The sequence below is a fragment of the Nerophis ophidion genome, linkage group LG11 (genome assembly GCF_033978795.1).
Source record: "Nerophis ophidion isolate RoL-2023_Sa linkage group LG11, RoL_Noph_v1.0, whole genome shotgun sequence".
Lineage (NCBI taxonomy): Eukaryota > Metazoa > Chordata > Actinopteri > Syngnathiformes > Syngnathidae > Nerophis > Nerophis ophidion.
The window spans coordinates 46,301,978-46,318,621 of NC_084621.1; the positions used below are offsets into that span (position 1 = coordinate 46,301,978).

Here is a 16,644-nt window from a genome sequence, read left to right on the forward strand (position 1 = left end):
GAAAAAAGTTGTCTCGCTCCTGTGATTGCATCACACATGTAAAAGACACACACACATGCGGGAGCAGAAGCACTCATATTTACAAAGAATTAAATATTCAACAGTTGGATGTACAAGTCCCACCTAGATGTTCACTGACCCAGTTCGCTGTGTGCTGCCTTCCACTCTGCCATGCAGTTTCGTTAATACTTTACAGTCATTCACTAATTATCTGCATCAACACAACATTTTCCATAAAAATACCAGAGGTGTACTGAGGCATTGAGGTGCTTGTTATTATTGGTAATTGACAATGCTGCCAATAGGCACTGCTGCTCTGGGCCAGCAGCCCCGGCGAGTCCAAAACACTGGCGACATTGTCCCAGACGGGTCGAGAGCAAAGTGGGGAGGAGAGGAACAGGGCAGAAAAGGAGTGTCGAGGGACAAAAAAGATGAAAGAAAGAAACCGTTGTTCACATGTTTACGTCATGAAACTGTGTAGTAGAGTCAGGATTCAGAGTGTTTCACAAAGAGTAAATGTGAGATGAATGTTACATTCACTAAACAATTTAGAAATCTTTAAATAACACATTTTCTTTCTGTGCCGCTGTGGATCGATGACAACGTTGCACATTGGTGTCACACTTTGTATGCATGCTGCACTATCATGACGTAATCTTTAATCTGTTGTCCTTTCTCCTCCTACATACGTATATCTCTTGTTCAGATCAACAACCTGACGAGAACAGAACATGAATACAGATCTTGTATTGATCAATAAAGCTATATGATCAGCCATTGTGCTGCAGATTATACTTAATAACAACTTCTCTCGTAATAATTTTTTCTGAACTCATTTTCAAATGCTATTAAAAAAAAGAACACAAAGCTTACATTTGCAAAAATTCTCATGTCTGATCACTCTTTCCTGGTACCTCGTGAATTATTTAATTATCCCCTGTCCCAGCTCCATTGATATTGATATTTCTTTCTCTTTCCTTATTAAATTTACTGCTATAGGTGCGTTACTGACACAAGTATTAGGTCACAGCTGCAGGAATTGCTGAAGTCATTCACTATAACAGCAACCACCCCGTGATTTTGTGTGTCTGAGGGATTTTTTTTTTCAATTCATTCAAATGTTTTTGATAGGTTTGCAGTCACAGATCTCAACTATGTCTACACTTAAATCATCTATGGATGTCATTATGGACCTGTGCACAGAAATAAAAGAGGTCTTTCCTCTAACTGTCTCCACAAAGTAGGATTCAAAAGGGATTCTCCATGAGTCTTAGCCCAACTTTTCTGATTGATTATGTGATTAAATTAAATGTGTGTCCTAAGAGTTTGTGTTGTCTATTAATATTTATTATGTGTTAATTCACTTTTTATTCCAATTTTACCATGATACTTCCAGATTTAATGTATGGTTACAGTAAATTGGCCCATTTTGAACTGACAGTAATGTACTAATATGTGTGTATATCTTGTCAACATTACAGTATAAACTAGAAAAAGCACTCAAAGAGCGCAAACCTCCACCAGACTTTATCTCCCAGTGGTAAAAAATCTTAAAAAAAATTCTGATTCCAAAATGTAATCCCATTACAGACATTTTCTGAAAGATAACTCAGACTTAGATTTCCTTTATTTTCATTCATATTTAAACTTTACAGTACAGATAGGAATAGCATTTCTTTGCATTAGCTTGTTGTAGTGCTGGATAAAAGAGCAATAAGGTTAAAAATCCGCCCATACCTTTTTTGAGCTATGTCGCTAACTAACAAACAGTCAGACAGCCTTACAAACCTTGGCAAATGCATAAACTCCTCATGGACGTAATTAATAGAAGTATAAATAAAATTGCCTGCAAGTGTAGGTTTTAAATGTTTTTTGCTACCAAACAGGCTGGAAGATGGTTCAGTCTTTGCATCGGTGTAGTTTCATGTCAGTCATCCACTGACCTTGTCTCTGTAAATTGAGGCAGCTAGCATACACACAAGGAGAAGTTTAGCTTCATAATGTAAATGTGCTGTAACATAGTTAAAATATTGAGGATTACCCCTAAAATCTATAACTTGATCCTTATCAATTTTCTGACATTTCCTGAAAGTTCCTCTAAAATATGCCAATAAGTTTTTAAGTTATGTTTCGAACTAACTAACTCACTAACTGACAAACTAATCCTGGTGATTATAGGCCAAATATACTATGGTAAATAGATACAGTATTTATAATGTATGCAATAAACAATTTTATTTTGCGGATCTGCATAACTAAGCATTGAAAAAGTTAACTATAAGCATTTATTTTAGCGTAAAAGAGAAATTATTATGGTGTTTTTTTTCTACAGCTGCTACTAGAGGAGGATTATATATTTCCCACACTGTTGTTTTTCCAAAGGAAGGCATCGGTATTGATATCAGCTTTGTTTAACTTGATATGGTTTTGGCAAAAAATTTATAGCAATTATGACAGGTGGAAAGTGATCAGAAATATTTACACATTTGATATTTGACCTCCACTGCTTCATATCAGATGTGGCTACAAACTACCGGGTATTAGGGATAAAAGGTCAAATAATGACAGGTCAGACCTTTGACCTTAGCCATGACACATTTCAGGTCAAATAGCCATTACAATAATCATAATCAATGTCTAAAATTGGTGGAATGATAACAGTAAGGCAATGCAAAAGATGTGTAAGGCTTCCGGGTGTTGGTATGCTCAGGGCATTGAATCGACCGAATTAAGATTGTTTTGCTTCTTTCCAAGCAGGCTTCATCTGTTCAGTTCATGCTACAAAAAGGTCATGTCCTTGTAAAGGATAAATACTTTGGATCCCGCAACAAACCATCAGACTACAGCTGTCAAATATTAGTCTGTGAGCATGAACTGATTGGATGAGATGCGAAACTTCTTCTAAAAAAATCGGAATAGTCCAGTTTAAATTGATTCAATTAACTAAGAGAACTGTTTGTTAGCAACATAATTAATTTACATATTGTCTAAATAGATAATAGTAGATGCTACTTCCTTACAAAATGTGTTCACTGAAATAATTGAAGAAAGAACGTATAAAACACAAAAGGTTTTAGTGACGATCTAATACCCGCTAATCTAGGATAGAAAAGGCACACGTTAAACACTTGAGCTCCCACTGGCATTTGAGCCTAAATATGCGCATAGCATGGTGGTGAGAAAAAGGATTAAAAATTCAATACAAAAGGAACTGGCAATGACGGAGGCGCCAGATAATTGTATGGACTGAGGAAACCGAGGGTGCTAACTGGTGAGACGGCGTGAAGCCTTAATACAAGACAGTTGGGAATGGAGACCTGGAGGGGCGCAGCAGCCGGAGACATGAAGATCCTTTGTCTCATTCAGAGTCTTATCACACAAGAACATTTGACTGATCCTCACAGTCAAACGACACAGGGTGATGGGGAAAACAAAGGACACATTGCCTTACTGAGATAGTTTTTGATATGGCAAGGTAGATTGAGGGTTGTGCAGAAATGAAGAATGGATAAGGGAATAAAGACAATGGAACTAAAAAACAATTAGGATAAATACAAAAAAGTTAAAGGTGGAACATCCAATGAATTTTCTTTTCTTTCAGACAAATTGCCTTTTGGTACATGCATTAAAAAATATCCCAGCAGTCTCTGCTTAATCCTGCTGGCAGAAACACCAAGAGAGCCATGAGTGAAAATATAACCTCCTTGGCAGGGATGATAATACTTGTATGTAGGCTAGGACTGGATAAACAGCCATCCTAAAGCTGGAAACCTTTTGCAATAGAATTATATTTCCAAATGCCCACGGCAAACAGTTTGAAGAAAAGTAAATAAATATATCCTTGTGAAAATTGTATAACTATTTAAATGGCTGCCTACTGTAGCTACAAGTATTTGCAGAAGGACATTTACAAAAACAAGAGACTGGGTACATTTCATATATCACTAGAGTATTCAACTGGCAATCTTAATCTTGTGGAAGCCAATAATAATGGTAAAATATGTAGGCAATGACCAGGAGGAAGAATTAAAGTGATATTAAACCTGTGCTGTTAAACAATTACATTTTTAATCAGATTAGTCAAACTTTTGCATTACTTGCTTGCAAAATTTTAATTAACTTGCAAAAAAATAAAAGCAATAGTTTGACACAAATGCCATTTGTTGTCTGAATATCACATAAGATTTCATTTGACTTGAACACACATCATTAATTAGTTCAAAACCTACAAAAAGTTTGATCTCAAGTATTATCGGGGTGTATTTCAAAGTGAAATTTGCCAGGGAGCACACCAGGCAGAGTCTCCTCACTCTTCTTTGCATTGACCTGATCACTAACTGAATAACAACCTAAACCTTTTAGGTAACTGTCCTCAGTTAAGGTAAAGGAGCATGTGCGGTCAAAATACAAATCACGATTAATCTGCATTTATACATGATTTATACGATAATATTTATGATTAATCCCATGAGTTAAAGCGTTGACTTTGACAGTCCTATTCTAAACTTAAACAATTCAACACAGTACCATGATCTACAAATCTCTCCACAATAATATCAATGAACAACAGTCCGTCAAGGTTTTAGCAAAATCAGAATGCTATAATCTTCAGCAGGGTGTAACTACAAAACTTAACTGGGCTTCCTTTAAACTGACCAGTGAGCAGAGCGAAAAGCTCAAAACAAAGACGCACTTCACCACAAGATTGCTCTCTTTTCACTATTTGTAGACAAGATGGAGGGACGACTTAATTTATAGTCAGCTACTAAAGACAAGAAGAAATATTGTTTTGAGTCCTTGAACTAACAAACACATCATTAGTGGCGAGAGAAAGGGACCTTACCAGCTTGTAGTCCTTAGTGGCGAGCTTGGTGAACCACTGGTTGAACTCTAGCACTGCAATTATGGCCACCAAGTCTCTGAGGAGCAGTAGATAAGCAAATAAGAAAAGGTCAAGTTCATGTTAGTGACTTCGCACTTTTTCTTAATAATTAGGACATTATGCTGTTATGAAACACTAACCTGTTCTCTAGATGGCTGAAGTCCTGTAAGTTAAGTTCTCTGGTGTCTTGTGTCAAATAGATGGTATCAACATCCTGGGAAAATAATCATATTTAAAGACAGTGTTTAATAAGTCAACAAGATCAAATAAATTCAACAAAGAACACGTGATTTTATTGAGGAAATACAATGACATAAACATATATGGCTGTTCTACTCATCAAATGTTTGATAAACGAGGATGAATGCACTGACCCACTGAACCTCTTCTCTGTATGGCAGCGACAACCAGTCACAAACACACCTGTACATCTGTGAAAAGCCACCTACTCCACAAAAGCAAATATGAGGAAAGATGCAGGAAAAGGCAATTAATGGAACAACAAAGACTGCAAAGCGTTAATTTTACATTGACAACTTCTATCTGACCAAAACACCTGCAGTGACATGTAAATCGATTCATGGTGCAGAAGCATGACACTCGTAGCTCTGAGACATCCTCATTGACCTACCACATGGTCCAGGGTCAGCAGGTTTGTTATTCTCCCACATCGTCTGGAGAGAGTTCAGCCTGTCTGCAGGCTCCATGCTGAGCTTTTTCATAACTTTACTAAAATGAGAAAACAAATCAATAATATTATCGAGTGTGACATTATCTAATTTGCAAAAAATCCTTTTCAGAATTTAATATTGATACTCACATTTTTTTGTGTTTACAACGGAACCTCGATTTACGAACTATTCATTGTACAAACGTTTCGAATTACGATCCACAGACCACATGAGAATATGCTTTGGTGGACGAACAATGTTTCCGTGTAAAAACATTTTCTCCACCCATTGTATGCCTCGAGTTCAGCCATGTTGTGCCGGGCAGCACATCCTTTGTGAGCGGTCTGACCAATCTCTGGTGCTTACTGCTAACTCAGTCAGCAGAGTGCAAAGTAAAGTGTTTTTTTTTGTTATTCTTAATCATTGTAGCGACCATCTGTTAAAGTTACAGACTGTTGTGAATGCACCACACACAATGTCTTAGTAGTGTTTGATATACAGTACTGTATAGCACGTTATATTGTGTTCAAAGTATATAATATTCTATTAATACATGGACTTTTGTCAAGGAATAAAACCCATTATTCATGTTTAAAATGTTTCATATGAAAAAATTTGATTTAATATTCAAACTTTTCTATTTGCGAAAGCTGTTCACGAACCAATAACGTTTGAAAATCAACTGTATCTACTGTATCTACTGTATCTATGAAAGATTGATGAAAATCAGAAAAATAACTTAATATGACAGAGAAAAACAATATATACGTCCCTGAAATGGCTGTTCAGTACAATATGGCTTATTCAGCAATCATAATAAACTAATATTAATTCAGTATTCATGAGAAGAAACTCCATCTATTACTTAATTATACAACATTTACTTTATTTCTATACGCTAGTCAGGTTCGTCTAGTGAGGGCTACATTGAGGAACCCAACTGTTACGTTCATGCGTAAGACCAACGGGTAATGCTCTGTCTTATGCTATGCTGACAACATGTGACAGGGACCCTTAAACGTTGCAATTTAATGTGGTTCATCTGTGTTTTATTTTGTGTAAGAAAGTGAACCCATAAATCACCAAGGTGGAAAAGGGTATTATTGTAGGACATGTTTTAATTTTTTTTTTAGGTGGTGACAGGAAGGTTCATGCTGACTCGTAGAAAAGTCTTGAGTTTTGAAGCGGTATTAAAACTGTACCTGACGCTAGACGTTCCCGTTCCCTGTGTAAAAGAATATCCCCCTAAAAGCTGGCACAAATAGACTAAAAAACAGCTTTTACCAAAGAGCCATAGTAGCATTAAACAGGCACTGAGTGAGCACAATGTGTCCGTCATGTCCTCATGTCTTTTTATTTTTTCGGACTATAATGTGCAATAATGTTGTATGTATATGTGTATATATATTCATATGTATGCATATATGTGGATATATATACATATATATAGATACATCTCTTATTATCTTTTTTTACTATTTATATTACCAAATTGTATATGCACCTTAGGGGATCTGCTCCAATTTCGTATTTCTTTGAACCTGTTCACTGCAATAATGACAATAAAACTCTATCGTATTCTATTCTAGAGTGCAAATTTTTTTTGCCCGAGACTCACCCTGTTGTCTTGAAAGCAATTTTCGCAGTCTACCAAGCCATTTATAGCGGGTTTGTGTGATGCTGTGTAAACATGCACACTTTAATGGCAATGTCTGCACTTAACCTCTAGGTTCGGTGTAAAACGCACAGACAAATTGATTCGGTTTTCTCTGAAACTGCAATTTTGCGGGAGCTATGTATGAACGAGGCTTTTTATCAATTAGAGCATTTTAATGTCTTTATGTGGTGATTTATTTCACTATGCGCTTACTACACCCTATGGTGAATATCAAATACATGTCGCAAGTTTGCGTTATTATGCGCATGCCAAGATTAGATTAAAAAAATAATACTTCTCCCCTCCTGGCTGAGAGCCTCACGTAATTTCTAAATAAGTACATCCACCTCGCTGTGATGTCATGATGTAGTCAGATTGAAAAAACCCATGAACATGGGGATCCAAAACTGTGTGCAAAGTAACACTAAAATTCATGAACCTTAAGATTTGACGCTTTGGCATTGTTTAAAACGAGAATCCAACATTATAACAACATAATTAAGAAAAAAGATGAAATTCAACATAGGACCCCTTTAAGTTACTAACATGTTTAGTTCAATTAGCGTGTTCTCTGTTATTTGGAAGTTGTATGAGAGTTTTGCAAACACACAAGAAAAATGAACAATTAAAAGTAAATTGAACTTACCTGGGTGGAAGACCTGGACATATTCTTAGGAGACAGTTTCCCAAATGAGCAACCACTTCATTGACCTCCTCAGTGGAGAGCAGCTTCAGAGAGAAGGAGCCTCGCTCATATTCTATAAACAACTAAGGGACACACCATTTTTTTGAATTATTTTTTCGAAAATGATTTTTTGGATGGTAGTTGACTTGAGAGGTGATGATAGAATCCATTATATGCTTATGTACTTCATTTGAATTGTAAAAGCTTTTCTATTTCTATCAACTAAACATATTCACATTAATAAGCTTAACATCTGTCCATGCACCAACGATTGAAGTAAAACTCAACATTTGATGATATTTGCCAAGATGGGCTAACCATTACAGCGCTAGCTGCAATTATGCAAATGCTCAGGAACGTGTGTCACCTTTGCGGGTCAAAATTAGCATAATCCTTGCACGATTGTATTCAACAGGCGAGACCATTAGTCCAAATATTAAGAAGAATGACATCTTTCGAGATAAGTGGTAAAAAGGTTGAGCAGCAGGAACTCTATAAAGTGACAGATTATGAAATGTTGTTAAGTAGATCATCCTGACAGCTGAAAGTGGGATCTGCAGATACATCAGAAAAGAAAAATTATTTCCATCCATCCATCCATTTTCTACCGCTTATTCCCTTTCGGGGTCGCGGGGGGCGCTGGCGCCTATCTCAGCTACAATCGGGCGGAAGGCAGGGTACACCCTGGACAAGTCGCCACCTCATCGCAGGGCCAGAAAAATTATTTTTCCGATCTTAACTCTATGAATCTGTTAAATATATTTGATGGAACCTGAACTTTTAAAGGCAGAGTGGGGGAGTTTGCATGTTTTCTGCAAAATGTACAAGAGGTGTTACATTGATCTACAATGGCTAACCATGCATTTTGTGCCTTTGAGTCTTGGTGTTTTGTGAACACATCCCAGTAGGAAACATCCCCTCCCACTGGAGCCCTAACGCTTGTAATTCCCAGTTTGTGAGCCAGTGAGCAAGTAAGCTCCATGTTGTGTTGACATGCAAAATAAGCACACTCAGCTCTGCTTGCAGTATCTTTTGCTTCATTTGTACACTTGGGGAAAAGGTATGTACCTGTGTTGGCTTGTTAGAAGCTATTCCTTGAATCTCCAGGTAATTAAAAGAATGTTCCACCTAAAAGCAAAAGAGAAGAAATATATGTTTAAAATGTGTTCCAATTTTCCAAAATCATATATATATATATATATATATATATCTAGGGCAAAAGTGGAGGTAAAATATTCAAATGCAAAAACATGAATTTAACATTTGTGTGTGCGGTATATTTAGTATGCATGAGTGCTGTGTTTTTGGCAGTCCACCAGGAACAAATTTAGACTGCCACAAATATATTTGGCACTACCTAACTTCGCTCGTAAACATATTACATTACAACTGATCTGCTCGAGAACAAGAAGATCGATCGTGAAGGATGGATCAGTGTTGAAACTTAGCGATTTATTTAGCTAGTAATCAGAGCCTGAAATATTGTTTTTGCAGCAAATGAAGTGGATATACTTTTGGAGATTCTGAAATGAAAGCACTTGCCACAATCACACATTTTTCAATGTATTTATGGTGACTACCATTGACAGTGTAATAATATCAACACAATATTTAAACTAGTGCCTTATTCTCTTTTATTACATGCAATTGTTTGAACAAAACAAAGTCCATCCATCCATCCATTTTCTACCGCTTATTCCCTTTTGGGGTTGCGGGGGGCGCTGGCGCCTATCTCAGCTACAATCGGGCGGAAGGCGGGGTACACCCTGGACAAGTCGCCACCTCATCGCAGGGCCAACACATAGACAAACAACATTCACACTCACATTCACACACTAGGGCCAATTTTAGTGTTGCCAATCAACTTATCCCCAGGTGCATGTCTTTGGAAGTGGGAGGAAGCCGGAGTACCCGGAGGGAACCCACGCTTTCACGGGGAGAACATGCAAACTCCACACAGAAAGATCCCGAGCCTGGATTTGAACCCAGGACTGCAGGAACTTCGTATTGTGAGGCAGACGCACTAACCCCTCTGCCACCGTGAAGCCCCAAAACAAAGTCAATTGTACAAAATAACTAAACAAAAGAAAAGACTACTATCTACTACTCATTTAAACACATAGGTTTTTTACCTTGTGTGTCCAGGGAATTGTTCTCTAAGTTTGAAAACAGAAACCAAGACAACAACAAAAAAAAGATTTTGAGAAAATTAAAATATTGATCTGATAACTGTCGTATCGATCATATACTGATATTACCATTATTATCGACACCACCAATTTATGGATTGATTTGACCCTCTTGTACTGACTGTGACGATGCAGACATACCAAAAAATTGTATGATATTATACTTTGTGTAACTCTTATTAATTATTAATGTACTCTTATTAAGACACTTAGCAGCTAACCGCTTGTAAGCCAGAGGATCGACATTTGTGATCAGCATTAAAAGGCATCCTTCGGCAGTCCTAAACATAATTGCTTTGCTTTTTTGGTATTTTTTACTCACATTGTGTTAGTGGGCCATGACGATGTAATTTGAACGATTACGTCATTACGTCAAAAGCACCCAACCAACCGCCACCACAAATAGATTATGGTCCTGTGGGAAACACTGCAGTGCCTTTTTCTTCCTAAAAATTGTTTCTAATAAGACTTTACTGTTTCTAAAGAATGCATTTTGTGCATATCTAATAAATAATAGAGACGGTCATTAATTTGTTTCTTCTAGCACATATACTTTAGCCATGAAATAAAAGGTGATTTTATGGTTCAAAGACACATTTGGTATTTGTAAAACAGAACTGAAATATTGTATAGAGATTAGTTCAAAGGAGCAGTGTAGGAAAGAGAAAGACACCAAATAAGGACAAAAACGCAATAATGTGATAGTGGGAGAATCACCGTGTCTATAAAACTGCCTCAGACTGTTTATATTACTGGAAGTAACAAATGTTCTTGTACTTGCATCCTTCACATACATGGTGCCTGAAGGCAGGCCAGGAAGCGAGGGCCGGCAATTCCAGGTGGGAGCTGACTTTCTTAGGATTGGCTCAGAGATGAGAGGAAGCAGATGATAAGCAGACTGTCTGACTCTCTTGTGTGTTTGTATTTGTGTGTGTGTGTGTGTGCGTGTGCGTGTGTGTGTGCGCGCATGTGTGTGTGTCTGTGTGGGGGTGTAGTCATTCAGTAAAAGTATGTTTGTGTGTGTGTGTTTTTTTCAAGGTCTTTGGTTCTCACCAATTTGTCTACAGTGCAGAAACTATTCCAAAAATTAACCTGAATCAACATTCCAAGATTTAACTACTGTATGTGGACAATATTACCAAAATAGTGGCAACTAAATTATTAAGTAATGTCTGCCATTAAAACAGGAAAATATATAAATTTTATTTAAAGTGTTTTTAATCAAAAATGCCATCCATCCATCTTCTTCCGCTTATCCGAGGTCGGGTCGCGGGGGCAGCAGCCTAAGCAGGGAAGCCCAGACTTCCCTCTCCCCAGCCACTTCGTCTAGCTCTTCCCGGGGGATCCCGAGGCGCTCCCAGGCCAGCCGGGAGACATAGTCTTCCCAACGTGTCCTGGGTCTTCCCCGTGGCCTCCTACCGGTTGGACGTGCCCTAAACACCTCCCTAGGGAGGCGTTCGGGTGGCATCCTGACCAGATGCCCGAGCCACCTCATCTGGCTCCTCTCGATGTGGAGGAGCAGCGGCTTTACTTTGAGTTCCTCCCGGATGGAAGAGCTTCTCACCCTATCTCTAAGGGAGAGCCCCGCCACACGGCGGAGGAAACTAATTTCGGCCGCTTGTACCCGTGATCTTATCCTTTCGGTCATGACCCAAAGCTCATGACCATAGGTGAGGATGGGAACGTAGATCGACCGGTAAATTGAAAGCTTTGCCTTCCGGCTCAGCTCCTTCTTCACCACAACAGATCGGTACAACGTCCGCATTACTGAAGACGCCGCACCGATCCGCCTGTCGATCTCACGATCCACTCTTCCCCCACTCGTGAACAAGACTCCTAGGTACTTGAACTCCTCCTCCTCAAAAATGACCAAACTTAAAGGGGACCCTGTGATGATTTTCGTCTTCTCCGACTTATAAATGTTACAATATTAGATACTGATATCCATTCATCCATTTTCTACCGCTTGTCCCTTGTAAATGTTAAATCATCAAATCATAAGCTCATACATTTTGGATGCCTGGGTTTAGCAGATTGACTACATTGTGATGTCACAGTGAGGTGGACATTCTTAGGACACTAAGGTTGCCAGACGGCCAAGGGAATACAGGGTATAACCCAGCTTAAACGATGGGTTAGTGTGGCTGACACAGGGTTTAAGCTAAATAGTTATTTGTTTAAGGAGTTATCCGACTTAAAATAGACAGGGCCCAACTCAAACTCTCAGCCAGATCAGAAGGAGCTCCTGTTTCAGGCTATAATGAAACACAAAAAAGGAAAGATAAATTATTAACTCTATCAAATCGCGGCATGGTCATAATACACGGACATTTAACAATCAGTGACATAAATGCTGTTAAAAGCAAATTTTTTTTTTTCCAACTCTAAATTGATCAGATAGCATTCAAGTATACCTAATGGTGTGACAGGGTGAATCTATACGATGTTCACAAAATTTATTTTAGACCAAGTTTGGAAAAAAAATAGCGGTGACGACTTGAAGATGTATAAATAAAGAGTGTACAATTAAAAAAAAAAAAATTACGATACTTTTGGAAAGGGCCGTGGTTTCATTTGCAACCTGGGAATGCCTCTAGAAACAAAATCTGTAGGGAGACTTAAAATCGGGTTACAAAAGTGACTGTGGAGCAGAATTTGTTCTCAATCACTTATATTTTCCATTCATTTGTTGGGGTTCCAAAATTTAATTTGGAGCCCAATGCAAACTGCAACTTTAAATCAATCGGCCATAGTCAAATGCTAGTTTATGAAGAATAACTAATGCAAAAACAAATTATGTTCCTCCCAAATGTTTACATAAAAAACAAAAAGCATTTTAAATGTAAAATAAACTATTTTAAAATAAAATGTACTTTTTTGTAGGCTTACGCATAACAAATTAAATTAAACTTTTTCTGCTGTATTTAAAAGGGATACTGCAGTTTTTGGGGAATTTTGCCTATCTTTCACAATCCTTATGTAAGACAAGCACACATATATCTTTCTATTTCTATGCATTCTAACTCAAACATGAATAAAAGTCAGTTAACAATGGAGTCAATGGGAGTCACAGTCTTCCGCCTATAAAGCGCTCCAAAAACATCCAAACACCTCCATCAAGGCTCTATATACACACTGTAGGTACATATGTAATGTAGTAACAGGCACATTCATAAAAAACATGTATTATTCACATATTTTGGTCATTTTAAGCATACACCGGTGTATTCATTTCACAGACGGATCACAACGTTCACTATTACTTTCAACAACAACACTATATTGGCAGACAACTTGAGAGACAACAAAGAAAATAAATTATCACTTACTGTACAATGTTTGCGCTTACTAACTTTTAGATTTATTCAGAATCCACACGAAGGGTTAAAAAAGGCGGTGCACAAACGAGTGTGTTTTTGTGTCTTTCTCGCCATCTTTGGGTCTAAGTTGAATGTCACAGCTGAACAGTTTTTCAGTTTATGGCTACATTCTTCTACAATAGAGATGCTAGGACATGATTCAATCAAATTAACTTTGACCAACTAAGAGGCAATCATAATGCAGCAACTCAAAATGTCAATAATCTTGCTGCAAAAGCTGGTTAATGTTTAGCTCACAAGATGTAAATGGAATATTATTGGCAGTTTTTGGATGCATTTTAGATTGATTTAGAGACACGATGGATTACTCCCATTAGCGCCATTGGTAGCCACCTAAAACAGATTATTACAAATTTGAATGAAAAATGTAAAATACATACGTGTTCTTGTCTTTCAAAAGGATTGTGAATGCTAAGTGGCTACAAACATGCAGTTTTTTACAGTTTTGCGTAATCATGAGCACTACCAGTTACTACCAACATATTAAATTGTCCACATTTATTAATTTGATCAAATTCTTACCAATGGGCAATACATAACATACAGTGATGCACAACGTGTAATACATGTTATTCATTGTGTATGATGCAGACTATCTGCATCATGCTACAATATGCTGTACATATTGTTGCTGTAGAATCTGAACAGACCCTCGGCCAATGTCACCAGGACATGCTGACACAAACGTGCCCACGCCAAAAGCAAAACAACATGCTGTGAGATGACCGAATGCATTAGTGTTTGCACAGCTCACTCGTTCATTCATTGCCCACCTGTCACTTAATCAACAAAGGGTAAAATATACATGAAGATTAAGACGGCGCAGGTATTAACAACATGTTTTAAAAATTACAATAGTTGGGAGAATAATTGTGTTTTGGTAGAGATGCAGTCAGGCTATGAGGCCTTGAGGGTTACCAAGAGCAGTCTAGGAATCTCAGACACACAAACACAAAATCCCATTGAGAGGGTATATAGAATAAGCCAAAGGGGGGATTCGGAGAAAGAAAAATAAAAGTAAAGAAAGGGAATTATGTTTTGCAGGCATTATCTATCAATCAATCAATGTTTACTTATATAGCCCTAGATCATGAGTGTCTCAAAGGGCTGTACAAGCCACAACGACATTCTCAGGACTAGAAAAACTCAACCCAATGGCATAACAATAAGAAACCTTGGAGGGGACCGCAGATGTGGGGACCCACCGTCTGGGCGACCGGTGCAATGGACGTCAAGTGGATCATTACGATCTCTACACTAAGGCATTGCACTCCAGTCTAAAAAGCAACACCCAGTAAATCCCCCCAGCTAGCTGTTCTTTTGTGCTTCAGGGTTTCTCCTAAACTGCCACGATACATGTGGCGGTGGGGGCGTGGTCACCATGACGTCATCGAACAATTAGCACAATTTGCTAAGATGATATGATTTTCTTTAAAAAGGTTAAAAAATGTTTTACATACAATAAAAACAAATTGTTTCTGTTCATTACTATATATTTTTGTAATCGTTTTGCCATATTTTCAACTGCCGCTTTTTTTGTGCAAGGTACTTTGTTGAAATTTTTTTGAAAGGATTTACAGACTTTTAAGGACTTAAAAAATCTAGAATCTTCTTCTGTTATTGTGGAATGTACTTGTGTTTAGAGACTCTACTTCTGTCCCTCGATGTCCCTGACTAAAGAGGCTATAGCAAGCATTACGTCACAGTATTTTTACGATGGTCAAGTTTTTGGTACATCACTTGTCAATAGTGCGCAAATAATAGGCTATATATATATCAGTTCAAACTGTAATGAATGTTAATGTTTTATGTTTGTGTGGTTTGGTTTTGATGTCAGTTTTTCCCATGTCTGCAAACACACCGTCCGTTCCTGAAATGTGATTGGTGGCGAATGAGGAAGTATTGTTGTATGTCCTGGGAAGCGAAGAATCAGCGGCGGCGCAAGTGTTTTCATGGGAGGTCAAACCTTTCGGAATTGTGCCGTTGTTTGTTATCATAAGATTGGTAATAAAATTTGAAAATAGCGTCATACTTTGTGTGATTTCTTCTAGGGGTTACAAAATATTGTATTACTGAAATTTGTTTAAGTAAAACAAAAAAAAAAGCCTTATTTTAAAGATGTGGCGCTAATAGGGATGCAGTGGTGGTGCGCAACATTTAATTACATTGAGGGTAAACCCTGTTTAGGAACACAAACAACTGTTTTAGGCCATGTCCACACTAAGTCGTCTAACCCCTTAAACAAATAATTATTTAGCCTAAGCTGGTAAGCGGGTAAGTCCACCTTGTATTTCTTGAATATCCGGCTCTTAGCTTTGTATGGACTAATTGATCGTTTACAAACTAAGTTTGGAGAGGAAGTGATGCCAGAAGCCCGCGGCCAAACAAAAAGTGACGCCAGAAAGAACGCGCCACAGCCAGCTTCATAACAACCAGAGCTAAAAAGATGGAGGTGAGTCATCCAGACATGCCAGTGTTCTCCTTCTTCTACATGTACAGACGCTTGTGGAAATCACACATGAATATCTTAAATAAAGGAAACATGTGATTGCAGTTTTTTTCGGACACAACACATCTCAGATGGCAAGAGAACTTTCAAATGTCCGCGTCAGTTGTAATTCTATTTATTGAAAAACTTTGTTTCTTCCTCCCGTGGATGTGATACAGGCAGTGTGTGACTACAAATATTGCTTTATGGATGTGACTGTGAAATGGCCAGACAGCGTGCATGATGCTCGCATCTTCGCTAACTTCGCCATTCGCGCAGCTGAAAGATGGAACTAGGGTTGGGCGATATATCGATATACGCGATATATCGCGGGTTTGTCTCTGTGCAATATAGAAAATGACTATATCGTAATATTCGAGTAAACGTTCTCACACAGTTGCTTTTAGCTGCAGGCATTACACTGCAGGGTCTTCCCAGTCCTTCTTGTGTCTCCTTCTCACAGACAGCGAGCGCACATTCTTACAGATGTCACATACCATCAAGTCATACGTCACATACGTATACGTCCTCGCCCAGCAGAGGTAGCAGCGTGGCTAATGTTAGCTGTGATGCTAGCGAAGTATTCTGAAGTATAATACGAGAGAAAGAAGGTGTGAATATGTTAACAAATGAAGAAAGAATTAATTCCCAAGAAAAACAGCACAGGGTTCATCTTCTGGCGGTGGTTCGGC

At 38.1% G+C, this 16,644-nt stretch overlaps 1 protein-coding gene across 3 annotated transcripts in view; it reads right to left on the reverse strand.

The window, feature by feature from the left end:
* LOC133562195 (F-actin-uncapping protein LRRC16A-like) overlaps positions 1–16,644 on the reverse strand; it is a 141,941-nt gene that overhangs the window by 62,176 nt on the left and 63,121 nt on the right. For all 3 annotated transcript variants that reach the window (XM_061916153.1, XM_061916155.1, XM_061916154.1), the window contains 6 exons: positions 8,964–9,023; positions 7,857–7,978; positions 5,514–5,611; positions 5,257–5,327; positions 5,023–5,096; positions 4,844–4,919 (listed from right to left, as the gene is read on the reverse strand). In XM_061916153.1, coding sequence (XP_061772137.1) covers positions 4,844–4,919; positions 5,023–5,096; positions 5,257–5,327; positions 5,514–5,611; positions 7,857–7,978; positions 8,964–9,023 — 501 coding nt within the window. The remainder of the gene's footprint in view (positions 1–4,843; positions 4,920–5,022; positions 5,097–5,256; positions 5,328–5,513; positions 5,612–7,856; positions 7,979–8,963; positions 9,024–16,644) is intronic.